The sequence below is a fragment of the Delphinus delphis genome, chromosome 10 (assembly GCF_949987515.2).
Source record: "Delphinus delphis chromosome 10, mDelDel1.2, whole genome shotgun sequence".
Lineage (NCBI taxonomy): Eukaryota > Metazoa > Chordata > Mammalia > Artiodactyla > Delphinidae > Delphinus > Delphinus delphis.
Window position 1 is genome coordinate 80,560,564 of NC_082692.2, and position 17,855 is coordinate 80,578,418.

At 50.1% G+C, this 17,855-nt stretch overlaps 1 protein-coding gene across 1 annotated transcript in view; it reads right to left on the reverse strand.

Annotated features, from left to right (window-relative positions):
- Window positions 1-17,855, reverse strand: part of LRIG1 (leucine rich repeats and immunoglobulin like domains 1) — a 120,963-nt gene that overhangs the window by 60,370 nt on the left and 42,738 nt on the right. The window contains exon 3 of the mRNA XM_060022860.2: window positions 10,234-10,308. Within this exon, the coding sequence (XP_059878843.1) occupies window positions 10,234-10,308 (75 nt within the window). The remainder of the gene's footprint in view (window positions 1-10,233; window positions 10,309-17,855) is intronic.

Below are 17,855 nucleotides of genomic sequence, written 5' to 3' on the forward strand. Positions count from 1 at the left end.
CACTTTCAGTAGACACCAGACCCTGTACTGAGACACGGAGTATTTAGCGGATCCTCACAGCCAACACCATTGCACAAGTGGAGCCAACTGAGGCCCCAGAGAACCAGCACAGGCGACGGAGGCAGGACTCACGTCCAGATGCGGTGGATCCAGAGCCTCCTCTTAACCACTGTGCAGAACTGCCCCCTCTCTATAAGGCGCTTATGATGTCGGACGCACTGTAAGGGGAAGACATCCACTGGCACCTGCCTTCTCCCTGTATTACTTGGGGAAGGAGCCCCGGTCTTTACAAACTGATTCACAGCAACCCGCCTCTCACAGCCCTACCCACCGATGAAGAGCTTCTTTGCCCTCAAAGACCCTACAGCCATACAGCTGAGCAGAGACCAGCAGCCCCCAGAGAGGACACCCCGGGAGTGCCACCTGGCTGCATCCCACAGCCCTGCCATCCTTGGCAGCACACAATTCCCCCTCCTGGTTGAAGGGGTTGGGAAGAAAGAACTACAAATTGGCACCTTTATTTCAGCCGTTTGGGTTTGAAAGGCGTCCAGGAAGTGAGGAAACTGCGGAGGAATTCGCCTCGAAGTGATGTGTTGGAGGGCAGAGGGCCACTGTCTGAAGAGCTGCTGGCACAACTGAACAGGCCTGGGCGCTGCAGAGACCTGACAGCAAGGCGAGTCTTCCTCCCTGCACCCTTACAAGACGGGCGACCAGAATCAGTCAGAATAACCCAGCAGGGTGTGTTTGGGGGGTGAGGGGACGGTCAGGCTAATCTTCAGGGCAGGAGGACTTCCCGTCACTCTGCATCAGTTAATGAAAATCATACTGAGGGCTGCCCAATGTTCCGAGGCAGGCACGCGACTTGAAGAGACGCCCATGCGTGGGGTGCAGCCTCTTATCCACACCAGAGCCTACTGGCCGCAGTCCCAAGGCGCACCCCTCTTAACACAATTTGATATGTCAGCACGTGAAAATGACAAGACCCTCCCAGGCCCCCAGACCACACATTTCCCTGTGTACAGTGAGCACACAAACCCCAGAGGTGCAGAGAAATGAGACCAAGACTCACCTCTACCACCTCCTGTGTGACCTCAGAGAAGTGTCTTGCCCTCTCTGTGCCTCAGGCGCATCATCTGTAAAAAGTGCGTAACAACAGACCTTGTGCCTCCTAGGACTGCAGAGGCAATATAATGAGGTGAGGCCTGGGGAGGCACACAGAGCAATGCCTGACAACGACTGTGTACCACATACAGTGACCGCTGCAATTTTCCATCTCAAGAGGCTGAACCATGATGAGACTACTGATGTTTTGACCATTTTTGAACTAGAAAATCTGGTCATTTTGCATGACTCGATTTAATTCACTGGGTAAACTAACCTGTCTCTAAAAACCCTTGCCTTTGAACAGGCAGGGGGAATCTAATATTCCCTCCGTATTGCCCAACAACGAAAGGCATTATGAAAGGAAGGGCTGGCATAAATACAAACACATTTCTTCCACTTGGGCTGTAAAAGCTGAAAATGGCTCCCAGGTGTGAGCAGACACAACTGGCCTGGCCTTCTCTGCAAGGTCACCACAGGGGTCAAAGTCGAGCTGGCCATTTTCGGATTAGGTGCACAGGCTGGCGAAGCTTCCCCCAGGGTAAGTGGATTACAGAAGCCACCTGCAGGAAGTGGGAGTGCAGGGGGAGGGGGAGGAAACGGCCTGGCTGGAAGGAGGCTGTGGATATGGGCGGGGGCCAGCTCCTTTCACACGGGAGATTGTGCAACGGACAAAGCAGCTCCGCTTCCCTTCCCCGTGCTGCCGGGTCACACAGCCCTGCCGTGCTTTCAGCACCCACTGCTGGAAGGAGGTACTTCCCTCCAAGACCATCCATGCTGCACCAGCATCCCCATTCCCACTGGGTCTTGGACTCTATTTAAAACTTACACGGTCATCAGAAAAAATGAGACAGAGAAGGGGAAGAAAAAACCCAAACACACAACAAAGGCCAACTCTCAACGACAGACCCTAAGCTACCGAGTTCCCAAAAAAGGCAATGACCTCCGTGACCAAGTTCCTATTCCACGGGTGCGCCCCTCCCTCAGCTCCCCAGACTCCACAGCTGGCGTTCCCTTCCCTTTCGCAGCAAATGGTTTGCAGATGGACCGCTCATCTGGCTGCCTTACCACCCCCAGTCTCAAAGAAAGAAGAAAAAAAAAAAAAAGGAAAGAAAAGAGAGAAGGAAAATGACAAGTCAGGACTGTGTGTAATTTGGCAGGCTCGCCGCGGAGTCCTCAGCGGTTCCTTTCCCAGCGAAAGGCTCCCTGAGACTTGGGGCAAGAGGCAGTCCGCACTACAGAAGTCCTGGGAAGCTTCCGGGACACAGAGCTGCTGTCTTTGTGTACTGGGTTTCCAGTAAACTTTCTATTTTGAGGCTCACTCATGGTGCCCAGAGTCTAATGAGCCTGCCGGTCTGAGAACCAGGGGTCCCGCTCTGCCTTCCAACAGAAGCTTCCTGGCCCTTCAGAGCAGCCTGCCTGTTGACAAAGGGGTAAATGGGGAGCAAACTGGCCTTAAAAGGGAAGCAGCCATGTCCTATGAGCCCTTCTCCCAGCGCTCCTCCAACTGGCCAGCGTGCTGGCTGAGCACCTCACGGCCCCATCTTGCAGCGGGGAGAGAAAGGAGGTATACACCTTACAGGTCTCTTTGTCTGGGAACCTTCCCCGTCTTGCACCCCATCAGCGACGGCGGCCAGGAGCCCCTGAGAACTTCCCAGGCCCTGGCTGGTATGACAACTGCCTGTTTACTCATCCTTCTCTGCAACTAGACTGCGAGTCCCTTGAGGGCAGGGACTCTGGCCCGTGGGGCACGTTTGTCTGTCCTGGGCTTCAGGTGGAGCGCGCGCTGGCACACCTCCCTGTTGGGCCCCCGTCTCAGCTTCCTCCACTTTCCTTTGATTTCTGGCGCTCACTGACAACCAGAAGGTCAGCCTCCCAGGGGCAGAAGGCCAGAAAACAGGAGGTGAGGATCGGGGCCACGACTGGACGCAGGGTGGAGGACAGCTGTGGGCCCCGAGTTCTGATTCCCCCATCAGGGCAGACGAGCATGGCTGTGCTCACCTTCCAGATGCTTCGCCTGGAACAAAGCAGCACCTTTCCAGTCTCAGTCGAGGGTCAAGTTGTATCTGATAACAGTGACCGATAATCAGCAGAAAGGTAAGCGGTGCTGAAAGCGGCTCCGGCAGGGAGGCACAGCTGTAAGCAGAGCTGCTGATACCTGCACGTGGAGATGGGTACAGATCTCCTGCCAGAAGAGGCTCCCTGCCTCCCAGGGACTCGTGAAGGTCTGATGGGGAGGCCTACGTGATCGCCAGTCAACAGTCAATTAAGCAGAGACAAATTGATAACAGCCGTGGGCCTCAAACCGCGGCCAGAGACAGAGCCGTGCTGCCCACGCTCGCTCCCAGTCCACTGCCCCCAGCACTTTGCTCGGAAATAAATACCTTAACCAGGGCTTGGAGCCCCACTGTCCCAAAGAAATGCCTGTGCCCATACCGGTGACAAGGGGAATCTGTCTAAATAATTGACTGCCCTCCAAAGGCTCAGCAGCGTGGTTGCTAAGGACACCACCCTGCCCCCCACCACAGTACTACAGAAGCTCAGGTAGTGGTTCTCCAAGGGTGGGAGGTTCCCAGACCAGTAGCAACAGCAATCACCTAGGAACTTGTGAGCAAAGCAGATTCTTCAGTCACAACTCACCCAGACCTGCCGGATCAGAAACTGGGGCTGGGGCCCAGCCATCCTGTGGCCCAGCGAGCCCTCCAGGTGATGCTGGTAAATGGTCTAGTTTGAGAACCAAACAGGTGATGGAGAGAAGCCATGATCTCCCAAGGGAACGGGTGTGACGTTTTACCCAGAGGAAAGAATCCGTTCACACCCACAGAAATCTGGGCAAACGAGGCAGAAAGGGAGCACGTCTCTGAAGACACAGAAGAGAGGAACCGAAGCCCCCAGTTTACATCTATTTTCCTGTTGTGCTGCTTTCTGACTAGGGCCCTGGCTTCCCTTTAGCATCTGGGATCTGAACCGGCTACAGGCTGCTCAGGGAACACGGAGATTCATTCACACTTGACTCGGGGCCTTTTAAACACAGCTTTGTTCCCAGTTTCTCCCTAAAGCGTTTCAGTCACTACTGACTCCACGATCCTGATGAGAGTGTGTCCAAAGGCCTGCAGCGAATAAGATGTCAACAGCCCAGATGGGGTTTACTTTTACACCAACGCCCAAGCCGACTGGCCTTCCTTCACCAGCAAGACTAACCTGGGTTCTTACTGGAGGACGCCGCTCAGAAGCAGGATGCGGAAAGAACTGCCCATCGCCACATTTTCTATTAAACTTGATTAAGTCCACTCTTCACCTGATGACTCGTGGATGGTCCAGCAAATTCCCCCACAGGAAGGACGGACAATCCTTACCTTAGGGAGAATTTCAACGTCCACCTCCCCTTGTACACATACTTGTAGTCCCCATAGGTCCACCTTTGTATCAGGAGGCAAAGAGCTCCACCGTCCAAGGTTACCACTCAACTTTGTAAGACCGCGCACGCACGCGCACGCACGCACACATACGCGCACGCACGCACACACACGTTTTAGCAATGCTAGGCGACTATTCATTACTCAGAGTAATTTCACCTGAAAATTAACAGTCTCAGCTCAGGTCCTGAAGCCCAACCTAATTTTCTGAAGTTGAGTTCGGGGCCCCTTTCTCCCTGGCTGGGCCCTCGGGGAAATGGATTCCTCTCCCCATTCCCGAGAGGCTGCCCAGATCCTCACTGCCTCCTGCTAAGGCTCACTCTTTTTTTTTTTTTTTTTTTTTTTTTTGCGGTACGTGGGCCTCTCACTGTTGTGGCCTCTCCCGTTGCGGAGCACAGGCTGCGGACGCGCAGGCTCAGCGGCCATGGCTCACGGGCCCAGCCGCTCCGCGGCATGTGGGATCTTCCCGGACCAGGACACAAACCCGTGGCCCCTGCATCGGCAGGCGGACTCTCAACCACTGCGCCACCAGGGAAGCCCTAAGGCTCACTCTTTAATTACGCTTTAATGTGAATTGATCTTCCCATTAATGAGCCTGTAAAAAAGACTGATCTGGCCCCTTTTTTCTAGAGGGTGTGCTAGGCACACGGAGAGTTAAATACTGCTGTTGATTTTACTTCCCCAGCAGACCCAGCCCAGAAGAGCTCCCTCCATCCCTCCCTGCCTCGCCTCATGCTCCCTCAGCAGCACCCACTTAACTGGCTCCCAGTGGGGTCACAGACGGGGCAGCAGGTTTCATTCCTTCCAGGTTTTATTCTCCGGAAGTTACCATAAAGCGATGTTAAATACGCCATCCCTTTGATTTCATCAGTTTTTCTTCAGCTAAGAGGTCACAGCAAAATACAGAACCACATAGTTCAACCCGCCTCTGATGTTTTCATTTAAATTTTTCATATTCTAAGTCCTCCAGGTACTTTGCTAACAGGAGAGAAAGATACTTTTCTCAAAAGAAAAAAAAGAAAAGATGAGTTTTCAAATTACTGGTTGCCAGGAAGCTGGGAGGACGGGGATAGGAGAGGTGACGGCTTCAGGGGTAGGGGGTTTGTACTGGGGGTGATGGCAACGTTCTGAAATTCGACAGCATTGAGGGGTGCACAACACTGAGGAGGTACTAAAGGTTTCTGACCATACACTTTAAATCCGATAAAACAGTGTTTTATGTTATGTTAGTTTTTTCTCAATAAAAAAAATATAGGGGCTTCCCTGGTGGCGCAGTGGTTGAGAATCTGCCTGCTAATGCAGGGGACACGGGTTTGAGCCCTGGTCTGGGAAGACCCCACATGCCGCGGAGCAACTAGGCCCATGCGCCACAACTACTGAGCCTGCGTGTCTGGAGCCTGTGCTCCGCAACAAGAGAGGCCGCGATAGTGAGAGGCCCGCATACCACAGTGAAGAGTGGTCCCCGCTTGCCACAACTAGAGAAAGCCCTCGCACAGAAACGAAGACCCAACACAGCCCTAAATAAATAAATTAATTAAGAAAAAAAAAAAAAGAGTAATCCTATTTTCAAAAAAAAAAAAAAATATATATATATATAGTTTTCAGAAAAGTTTCCCCCCCCCCACCGAAGATTCGAAGTAAAAGGTATTTTGATGTGTTTTCAAATGCAACATAGAACCTAAGGATTTTAACAGCACAATGACAAAGTCACAGGTAATTGTGTGCACGGAATCTTAGCCAAGATCTCCTACCTGATCAAGGCCACAGCTTGGGGGAGGGGGAGCGGCAAGGCATGGGCAGGGGACAGGGTCCAAAACACACCACCAACTGGAAAAGAAGTTACGTGGACAAAGCCAAGGGCCATATGGGAAACATGCTACAGCTAATACACCTGGGACAAAGCTGCTGTGCTTTAAAACTAAAGTCGATTTTACAGCAAGTTTTTTACTCCTAGGAGTGACAAAAAAAACGCAACCATTTCCACTGGAACCAATCTCCTCAGTGATACAAGTGCAGTAACACCACAGGAAAACTGGAAATTTTTCTTCCCCAGAAACGTCACTTATGCATCACACGAAATTACTGTTGCTGTGGGAATCATAACTTGAGTTTCCTGGACTTGGAATTAGAAAAAAAAAAATCTCAAACGTGAAAATCTACCAGCAGATTCTGTCCCTGTTGAACAAAAGTCTGTTTCTTTTTCAGAGAACTATTTTATCAAATTTAGCTCCCTCGCTCCAACCCAATCCTATTAAAAGCTTTCCTCGAGTTTAATGCTTTTTGGTTATTAAGGACAAATGGCTTTGGCATTATCTGCAGAACGCGATGCAAATAAAAATCCGCTCTTTGACAAATACTTTAATTGAATTTGATTCCTTTAATCAGAAAGTATTAACCAACTGAAATTTTCCTGAAGGACTCCAGTTCCCCAAACTCTAGAAAACTCTGTTTTGAGGCCCTGATAGTAAAGCCGGACTTGAAACAAACCCTTTTCCCACACAGCCCTCCCAAGTGTGACCTCAGCAAAGAAGGGCACTGGTGTCTGGGGGATCAGAACACTGTCTTGTGAGTGAGGAACCAGGGTTACTGACAAGGACACGGGAGACAGGAAACCAAACACAGAGATGAAGAGCCGACTTCTACAGGCAAACAAAATCCAGAGGCAAAAGTCCCTCATTACAGGTGTCTGAGCTGGAACACAAAGCTGCGACTTCTGAAAGACGTAAGGCAGCAACAGTGCTTACAGGACAGGGGTATTTCTTTTGTGACATTACCGCCCCAACTCTCAGTTTCTGAGTCACAGAAGGAATATACAAGCTGCAAGTGTACTCGTACCACGTGTTTCAACCCCTTCACTCACCAGATGAGGAAAAAGCACCCTGTCCCACGTCACAACACCATCAGAGACAGAGCTGGATATGTGCCTGGTCCCCCCTGTTCCCTGCCCCGCCTGCCCACAACCTTGTCCCCAGAAAGCTGTCCCAGCTCCTCTCACTCAGACAGCCTCAGCCATCTGGTCCCTTTGCACATTCTCATTATTCTTCTCATCCTCCTCCTGCCCACAAAGGGGAGAATATGGAGACGAAGGGCCACCAGCGTCAACGTTGATGAAGCTAACTGACGAACCACATTTGCAGACATCATGTCAGGAACTTCCCACACGCGATGGTACTGAATCTTTCCGAGGTCACTCTGGGCCCCAACTGCACGGGCACAGAAGGTACCGACTAAATGTTTGTTGAACATGTGACACCTTTTACCGCTATGGTTCTGAAAAGCCACAAACACACCAGCAAAACATGCTCTTCGAAGCCTGGACGGTTGCAATCATCATGTGGATGGAGAGGTGAGAAAATCATGTTCATTTGTTGCCCGCTCTGCTATTTTCTCCCCTGTCCTTTGCACGACCCACTCGGGAAATACAGGAAGGCATGAAGGATGAGAGCAATATTATCTATAATCCTGCTACCCCGATGTCACCCTGCTAGCCTAACTCTGCAGGCACTAGATCCAGGGGTCTAAGATTGGAGAACACAGGCCCCTCAGAGAGAAGGAAGATAAAGACCCTTCAGTGTCTGTATTTTCAGAGAAATCACTGACCAAGTCAGATGGAGACCAGCTTCAGGCCAAAGGTAGTATCTGCCAATACGAACCTCCATTTTCCAAACTGAATTAAAACCAGGAGGGAGTCTTTTTTTTTTTCTGTCCTACTTTACATATTTTAATGCTGTCTAATGGAATAGCAGGAACAAGGCCAACCAGCCCCACTGCTCCTGACACTTCGGCCAAGGAACAGAAATGTATTTTTAGTGAGCAGAGCATGGCCTGATTCAGAGCACCACGGGCCCTCGGGGCAAGGACGGGTCACCTGCCACACTCCTGCCTGCTGTGCCGGGGGGAAGAGAAAGGAGCAGTGAACGAGCATTTGGGTCCCGTTTTGGTTCACCTCTCGATTTTGCACCTTACAGGAACTCAGGCAGCCTTGGTTTCCTGTCTGGTAACACAAAGATGTTCTCTCTGGCCCTGGCTTCCCAACCAAGGGGAGGGAAAGCAGTGCTTCTCAAACTTGAACAAGTAGGCAGGTGGCCAGCGGAGCTTGTGAAGGCAGCTTCTGACTCAGCAAGGCTGGGATGACACTTGAGATCCCGCATTTCTAACGAGCTCAGTGCCGATAGGACTCTGCTGGTCCAAGGACCGTCCTTTAAATAGCAAGGAGTTAAAAGCGTCTTCCGGTGCATTGCTCTATACACATACCAGGGATTGACATGTCCCTAACCGGCCTCAGGTAAGGGTGACTCATTTAATTTAACGAGCAATGAGACACCTTCCAGATGCCAGACCCTGCAGGCCAGATGGGTACAAAAAGAGAGTCAGATCCTTGACTGTCCATCTTGGGACAAAGAGCTACGTCCTTTGTGCCAGCATTTCACAGGTACAAGAAGTGACTCACAGACCCTTAAAGGTGAGATCATGCCAAGGCCCAAGGGGCCAGGTGACAACTAGCTACCAGCCAGCAGCCAGCCGTCATCTGTCAAACACCTACTCTGGCTGTGCAGGACGGGGAGCTTCATACACATCACACTCGCCTTGAAGCTCGGGCCCACTGCCCCTATGTGTACAGCGGGCCAAGAACACATTCTGCAGATGAGGAAAATGAGGTTCAGAGAGGTGAATCTGTCTGTCCGGGACACAAGGCTGGGCCACGATTCTAACCCCCTGCTCCCCAACCCCACAGTGCCTTGAAAAGGGTTGAGCCCGAGACCATGTTTCACAAGGACAGGGCATCTCCGGATCGCAGGGCCTGTGGCCAGCAAAACCCGGAGATCTAAAAGCTGCACCAGCCATCAGACGGATGATGACTCCTTCCCACCAGGTCCCTCTGCTTGGCTCAGGGTCGACAAGAGATACCCACAGGTGAGCAGACCAGTTACAACATCAGCAAAATCAAAATCAAATAAAAACCAGTGGGGCTGGTGTGGGAACAGGAAATTAGGTGTGAAGAGGGAGGCGCTCTGCTGGGGGAGCTGTCACTAAAATCTGGCCTAGAAAATTGTTGGACTCATGACTGGTTTATCTGGAAAGACCTCTGGGCGAGTTTCAAACAAGCAAACGCCTCCAGCTGACTGCTGAAGAAGTGGGGTAGCTCTCAGTTACCTCCCTTTCTTTCTCATTTAAGTTTCTTTATACCCTTTTTCATCTGCAGTGTGTTGTCTATAATAATCGACACGCTGTATGTTGTCTAACACTTGACCATGACAACGAATTCCTTACTTTTATATTGATTTCAGAAGGCTGGTGGTTTTTGTTTTTTTTTTAAGCCATGAAAGTGAGTGGAGTCACATTCCCAAATTCATTACCACAAAGATGAGCCTACTGTCTTATCATGCACACAGCTTCTTTTAAGTTGAGTTTATTCACTCAAATTGCAGCTTAACCGCTAGGACAAAGAAATTTAATTCTACGTACCCCTGGGCATTAAAAAGATAATTTTCCCCCAAATTAGAGATGAGGCAAAACTTCTGGGTTTTAATTCTACACACCCCAAAACAGCAAGCAAGGCTTTTGTTATCATCATTAGAGCTACATAGAGAAAGGCCCCCTTTTTTTTTTTTTACCAGTGAGCCCACAAACACGAGTTGCCCTGCCACCAAATGTCAGCAAGATGATACCATGGCCTCCCCACACAGTCCAGGGTCCCCCAGATGGCACCACTTACAGAAAGAGAGAGAGGATACGAGATGAGGCCGCACCCAGCGACGGTATGGCTGTCAACTCATTGTTATTGAGGTACCTGTAATGACAACAAGAAGAAACGAATCATTCAAAGTAATAGGAAGAAATCACAGACATAAAAGGGAAATAAAAAAAAACCAACAGTGCTGAGTTGGCCATGGGAAGACTGCTATGTTGTAATGCTGAATACAAGATAAAGAATTTAAAAGCAAGTTGTTAACGGGAGAGAATTTATGCCAGGTCACAAAAACCAATTATTTACCACACCCAGAGTCTGTGAATAAACACTCAGGAGATGTCTCCCGTCCTCTAGGAGCTTCCAATCTAGCTCAGAAATCAAGACTAACAGACAGCGAACTGCGAACGCAGGCCAAGGTGCGTGATGCAGAACGACAGCGCCCTCAAGACCCCCAGTGAGAGCGCTCCTCGGGGGCTGAAACAGTCAGAAAAGGATCTGGGGAGGAAAGACCGCCCCCTCCTGGTTGTTTTGTACACATCCCTGACGCGGCTCTGCCCTCACCAAAGGGCAACACGCTCGGACCCAGGGCCAAAGACTCCCGCACTCCCGTTGGGTTCCTGGCGCTGGGACACGTGGTTCAATTACTCCAATGCCTCATCTGTACAACAGCAAAGGAGCTGGACTTGGAGATTCTCATCTATTTGAGATTCTAGCTTCTCTGAACTCTGATGAAGTCTCCAGACACGTTTCCCAGGAATATATCCGTATAACGGATATATACACACACACTTTTGCACACAGACAACTGGAAAATCCTCCTCAGACCTCAGATGCTTCCCAAGCTCCCTTCCCGCTCGAATATTCTAAATCTGTATTTCCATAGTTCATGACTCTGAATGGAAGGGGAAGCCCGAGAACCAGAACACAGCTCGCCTGGTCCGCCCCCACAGGCTCCGGAATCTGGCCTCCTTACATGGACATGTATTTCCAAATCTGAGAAGAGAATCGAAAATCAGGCTTGCACAGTGAGTGCAAAAATCCTTAAGAAAGCCAAAGCAGTGCTCAGGCTTTTTGCCGGGTGACGGGCTGGAAAGAAACTGCATCTGGGACGCAGAATCAAGGATAAAGCTAGGTTATCTTACTCTCATTTTTGCAGAGAGTATGTCTTACACAGAGCATCTTGTTATGGTTTGAAGACAAGGCCACTGAAATGACAGCTGTATTCATACAAGTTTACAGCTAGTGTTTGCTTGAATAGAATAATCTGGTTGTCTGCCATCTTTTATAGAAATGAATAGGGTTAAAAAAAGGGAAAAGGCCTTGAATTATCCCATTTGCCTTCTTCAGTGCCAAAGCTAGTTAGAGATGAAGCTTGGCAATTACTGGGCTGAGGGACACAGCATGTCTGTTTCAATAGCTTCATGACTGAAGCATCTGGCAGAGAGAAAGCAGATCTGTATCATGCGGCAAATCCCTTCTCCACTTAAAGGGCCCTTGTTTGTGTGTTGAAGGAGACAATTAATTACTTTAACAGTCTCTTATCTGACCGCCCCCTAAATCAGATTGCTTCTCCTTCACCTTTTATCTCTCCACCCCTGCTGCGATCCGTTTCCTATCTCGGTACAGGGATGCTGAAAACACTCCATCAGTATGAATCTCTACTAATAAATCTTCACAGTACCGTAAATGCACGTTATCACTAGAAGACAGCCTCAGATCTTATCAGAGCAAGGGAAACTAAGGTCAGGGGCCTGTTGCCAAGAAGGCAGCTTGCTTAAGAACTCTTCATTTCTTACAGATTTACTCTCCAACACAGGTGTTGGGGGGTCATAATAATAATAGCGGCAGCTAACTTACTGAGGGCTTATTATGCGCCAGGTACGACTCTAAGAGCCTTTCAGTACACGGACCCGTCTTTAGAGCCCTACAAGGCAGGCCCCATGAACAATGTCATTGTACCAATGGGGAAACTGAATCACTAAGACGTTAAGTAATTTGCCCAAGGTCACCAGTAGTAAAAGGCAGTGGCCCTGTGTGTCTAGCCCCAAAGTTTAGGTTCTTAACCATCACCTCTACTTATTTATAGCGACGGTAGCAACCCTACAGTATTATGTCACTGCATCGCTACACCTCTGAGGTTGGAACCAGGTACTAGTACTGTTCCCCACCTTACAGGTAAGTTCTCTAAATTTCAAATCAAAGGAGAGCCACCAAGCGAAAAGGCCAGCAGGCAGAAAGCCCATAATTCCTTGGGTAACATGGTAACTGCACTGCAGTCGCTTAGGACTGGACTTGATTTTAAATCCAAAATGAACAGTATGGACTTCACTGCAGGGGAACTCTGGCTGAATGAGCTCGGTCTCGGGCCACCCCTGCTGCACATATGACAAACTGCTCCACCCAATTTCACAGAATAATAAATGAACAAGGAGAAGGGGCATCATCATAATATCTCGTATCTTGACCCAAATGCTGGAAGCAGAGTGTGCAGGTGCCGTGGACCAGTGCTGAAGGTGAACAGGACATTTTAGGTCTGGATCAGCAGCCCGGAGTCAACAGGATGAGGCAGAAATCGCAGGCTCTGATCTCAGCAGGGCTGCTGGATTTATGAAAAGGTCAGATGGAGCTCAAAGGAGAAGATCTACAAGGCTAGCTTACTTCTGGATCATTTCTACTTAAAAAGAACCGCTAGTAAATCTGAGTCAGCTCCACCACTGCTGGCTCTCTCTTTGTTCACGCTGCCCCTGGTTGAAACCAGAACACTACCCTCAGAAGGCAACGGAGGACCAACTCACGCTGAGACACGACCAACTTGCCAGACTGAAATAGAGACCGGTCAAAAATAGCACAGCCAGAGCTGGGCGGGGAAGGGCCCTCGGGAAGTTCAGCACAGTCTCCACATGTAAAGACATTGTCGGAATTTAGGATTGTGTTTGATGAAATCTTCTGAATACCTCGGGCTGTGCAATCTTCCCCCACTTTGGACTCCCCCCCAAATTTGCTTCCATCCAAGGCCCTAAACATCCTTCTAAAATATCTGGCTTCTATAACTGAACCTTTTCCTGATGATTCAGGACCGAGAAGTGCTCCAGGAGCATCAGACCGCGAATTGTGGCCCAACCCTGCAGCTGGAAAAGGTGTGAAAAAGATATGGGGGTGGGGGCGGGGGGTCCCCCCTGGGCAGACACGGAGGTGGGCCTTTCCCACCCTCCTGGGCCCCCTCAGCTCTCTCTGAAACTCCCATTTACGTCCTCAACTTGCTTTATAGGAAGCTTTTACATTCTGCAAGATGCAAAATGTTAAAAAAGGATGCTTCTGAGGACTTTCACTACTGTGACTGCCTCAGTCGAATTAGGCATCAAGAAACAACGAAAAACAAACCCACAGGTCATTCTGACTTATAGCGCTTTCTGGTTTTTAAAAAATTTTTGGCCATATTTATTTATATACTGATAGCTGAGACAAGCACACAGTAAAATTCCAAACTGTTTCAAAAAAGAACACCAGGAATACATATTGAAATACACAGCTTCCTTGCCCTCCAGGCCGCTGGTCGGCCTCCTCCGGCTGCCGGCTACTAGGGATGGACACGTGTTTTTCTTTCACGCAGATGCTTGTGTGTTATACAGACTGTTCAGTACCAGTTTTCCCCTTAGTAAGAGATCTCGGAAATCTCCCTAATTCTTTTAACCAGCGGTGGACCGCTCCTCGGCTGGGATGAACGGTATGAATGAACCATAATTTATTTAGCCGATCCGCCAATTCGTAGGCAGTTTGGTTGTTTCCAAACACAAAGGGAGCTGCCACTAACAGTCAAAGTTGGGCCGGGGGTTGGAACGTCAGTTCGTTTTGTTTCTCAAGCAGAAGAAAGTCGTCAGTAGCAGGTAGGAGCACGCTACTTTGGAGTCAGGGACAGACTCCAAATCAATAACTGTTATTAGTGTTTTCAGCTACTTGAGAATAAGGCAGACTGCATAACGACTTTGGCAAGACTTACGATAGATATAGTGTGTATACCAGCTGGCCGGATACAGTTATTTTAATATCGTGACATAGGATATAGTTACTTGAAGTCAGCACTTATAAACAACAAGGGCAAACGCTTTTCTACGTGCCAGGCTCTGTGCTGAGGGCTTTATGTGCCACGTCTCACTGAATGACATGTCAACCCTTTAAGGAAGGCACTAAATCATCACCTCACCTTAAAAGAAGAAACTGAGGCCCAGTTGCGGCACAGCAGAGCAGGGGTTATTTGGAGGGGATTAGCTCAGATTTTTACATCAGACAGACCCGGGTCCATTCTACCCCGAGCCCACCCCTACCGATCGAATGGCCTTCGGCGTGTCACTTAGCCTCACTGTGCCTTAGCTTCCATCTCCCCAGTGTGTGCAAAGTACGAGCACCAGCTTCACAGGGTTCTGGCAGGATCTGGCTGAAATCATTAAATCTAACAGCCTAGGAGAGAGCCAGATATATAGTACATGCTTAACAGGTGGGGGTAATTCATAGCCCCAAAGCAGTGCCTCACAGGACACCCCCTTGGGAGTTCACCCCGCCCTTAAACACACCGCGCACACGCACACGTGGAGGGGGGAGAGCAGAAGCCTGGGACACCAGAGGGTGAGCCATAAATACCCAGCGGCAGGGCACACTCAGCCTTCCTCGCCGCCTTCAGGAACATTTTAGGTCAACAGCCCTGGAAAGCACACGACAGCACCCATATGAAGCATTCCCGGGCCAGGCAGCAGTAACGTGATCCGAGTGCCGTTTTGAAAGAGGCCGGTATAAATAGCCCCTCTTATTAATAGCGGAGCCTCGCCGTCCAGGCCCGCTGGCTGGAAGCCCTCCCTGGTGGGCTTTCCTCGGAGCTGCGGGCAGTGAGGACCAGGTGGCTTGGCAGCAGGTGCACGAGCATCCTCACGTCCTCCGGGGGCCTCCGCCGGCTCGCTCTCTCCCTCCCACTGGCCTGCGATGCTCTGTGGTTCCGGCCTCCAAAATAAAACCACTGCTAAACCACCGCCCGCTGCTTTGCCAGCCTGTGGTTCCCCTTGCGCTCAGCTTTCCAGACTCGAGTGGCTGTGCAGGGTTTAGGAGGAACTGACAGCTCCCGGGAGACCCAGTTAATTTAGAAGCAATTGTGTGTCGGCTGTGATTTTTTTCTTTTCTTCAATATCCTTCTCCACCTCCCCACCCTGCACTCCTGACGGCCTCTTTCTGCCTCCGTCATGTATTAAAATTCCCTTCGGGAAGGGCTCCGATCCTTATCAGTGAGAAGTTCCACTGCTCTGGGCCCCCGGGGAATTTGTCTCGTCCATCCCACGGTGTGACACCAGGGACCAGAGGTGGTCACGGTGGTAAAGGTTCAACCTATCGGCCCTCAAGGATTTGTTTCTTAACAAGGCGCCCAGCTCGGGGCGAGGGGCGTGCGCTGTGTGCTTCTGAGAGTAGCAGAAGAGAAGAGAAATAACACACAGGGAACCCTCCCCATGGGCAAGGCTCTGGACATCAGCTCCAATGAATAATTATTATAATTCGCTAACGCGTCATTATGCCCATGTTCCAGGAGAGGGAAAAGAGGCACAGAGGTAAGTAACTTGCCCAGGGACACAGTCCCCATAAGGGGCAGAACCAGAACTCAAATCCAGGTCTGCTTGCTACCAAATGTGCATTTTCCCCAGTACCCCCTACTGCATCCATAAAGGGGAATCCGTGTCTTTACACCTCGCACACCCAGGAAGGCAGTGGTGCCATGGAGAGCTTGGGACAGGAGTCAGACTGAGGACTGCAGGCCCAGCTCCCCCATGTACTAGCTGTGCAATTGCAGCCAGCTGCCCAGGCCTCGACTCCTCCAACCGTCTCAAAAAGGTAGCATGTCCGTAAGGCGTGGACGGCTGGGCACAGTGGCCAGCTACACGTGTCAACATTCCTGCGTGCATTAGCAGGAAAAAGGAGAGAAGGCACACACAGCAGAGAGAGAGCGCAGAGGAGTGGGTGAGGAGCCTCCTCCTGTCCCTAAATTCAACAGGAGCTCAGGGGAGGGAGAAAAGGCAGGTTGGGAGGGGAGAAGGGAGGCTGGGCTTGGAGGGAGTGTGGGTTTGGACAAGGGGTCTGGAGGAGTTAAGAGGAAATACCCGGTACCTAGAGAGAGAAGACTGGTGGTGCAGGACGAGTGATACAGGAGAGAAACACTGCACTTCCTGTCCTTTTAAAATCTTCGGTGGAAGGCTGTGGGTTGAGATGAGGGGGGTATGGGGATTTAGGGCAGTGCAGCTTCAGGGTTAAAGGCACAGCTCGGGGAATCAAACAGATCTGAGTTCAGCTCTCAGCTTTACCAACTAGGCAACACTGCACAGGTTTATTTAACCTCTCCGAGCTTCCATTTCCTCCTTTGTAAAGTGGAGAAAATAACTGTAAAGGAAAGAATTTAAATCAGATAGAACTGGTGTCAGGATGAATTGAGGCAGTCTTCCCCAAAGTTTGAATGTGGTGCTGCTGTGATGACTGTGGCCGTTGGGACTCGGGGAATTTATTTTTAAGACTAACCAGCATCCCCAGTGAAGGACAGGTGCAAGTCAGATGCTCTCAGCTCTAGATCTGGGTGGGGTTTACGTTCCAAAAAAGCACCAAGTAGAAGGGGGATTAGAAGCCGGAGGTCAAGGGAACCAAACCAAATGAAAATTGAAAGGCTGTCTGGGGAAGGAACCAATGGAAAAAGAAAACTAGAGAGAATAATGCAGAAAAGGCTCATGGGAGCATCTACTGTGCCCCAAATTTACGGCAGGGCCAATGATTTTGGAACCATAACCTAACATGACCCCCAGGGCCCTGCAGGACCCAGGCGCTGGCCACACACCCCACCCCTCATGCACTCCTGGCACAACGGCCCTCGTCCTCTTCCTTCCTTGGGGGCCTGTATTTGCAGCCTGTCCTGTCCACACCGTTCACATTTGCTTGATCTGATCATCACCATCCTAAGCACGCTGGCTCCGTTCTCACCACTCCAAAATCACAAAAGAAGAAAATCCTCCCGTGACCCTGTCCTACGCCCCCTTAACACTTACCACCAGTGAGTCCTACTGGTTTCCTTGTTACCCCTAGGTCGTGCCCCATCTTAACGTGAGTCCTGTGAGAGGCGAGGTTTGTCTGCAGCGCCAGGATTGGGGGAGAAGGGGAGCAGCATTTAAGGGGCCGTCGAAAAACTCCGGAGCCAGGATAAGAATATCTGAATGCAGTGTTTTTTAAATATCAAAGTGAACACAAAAAACAAAATTCATTAAGAACAGAGTATCCAAGTTTTCACACCAAGACAGGATTGGCAACAGTGCCGCGTCAAGCCAGACTGGAGCCTGGGGCAAAGGAAAGATGAGTAAAGCTGATCGTGACTTTACCAAAACTTCTTGTATTTTGTCGACCATGGGGTTTCTTGGGCATTCATTGTGATGTTTTAAATACTGCATTAAGGTATCGTTTATCTCAAATGCTGAGTTTTTAGAGGCCCCTTAAATTCTGCACCTGAGGCGAATGCCTCATTTGCCAGCCCTAATCCTAGCCCTGTATGCCTGTCTTATTCACTCCTGTGCTCCCAGCAGCACAGCAGTGCCTGGCTCATACTAGGTATTCCAGGAAATGTTAAATGAAAGCTTGAA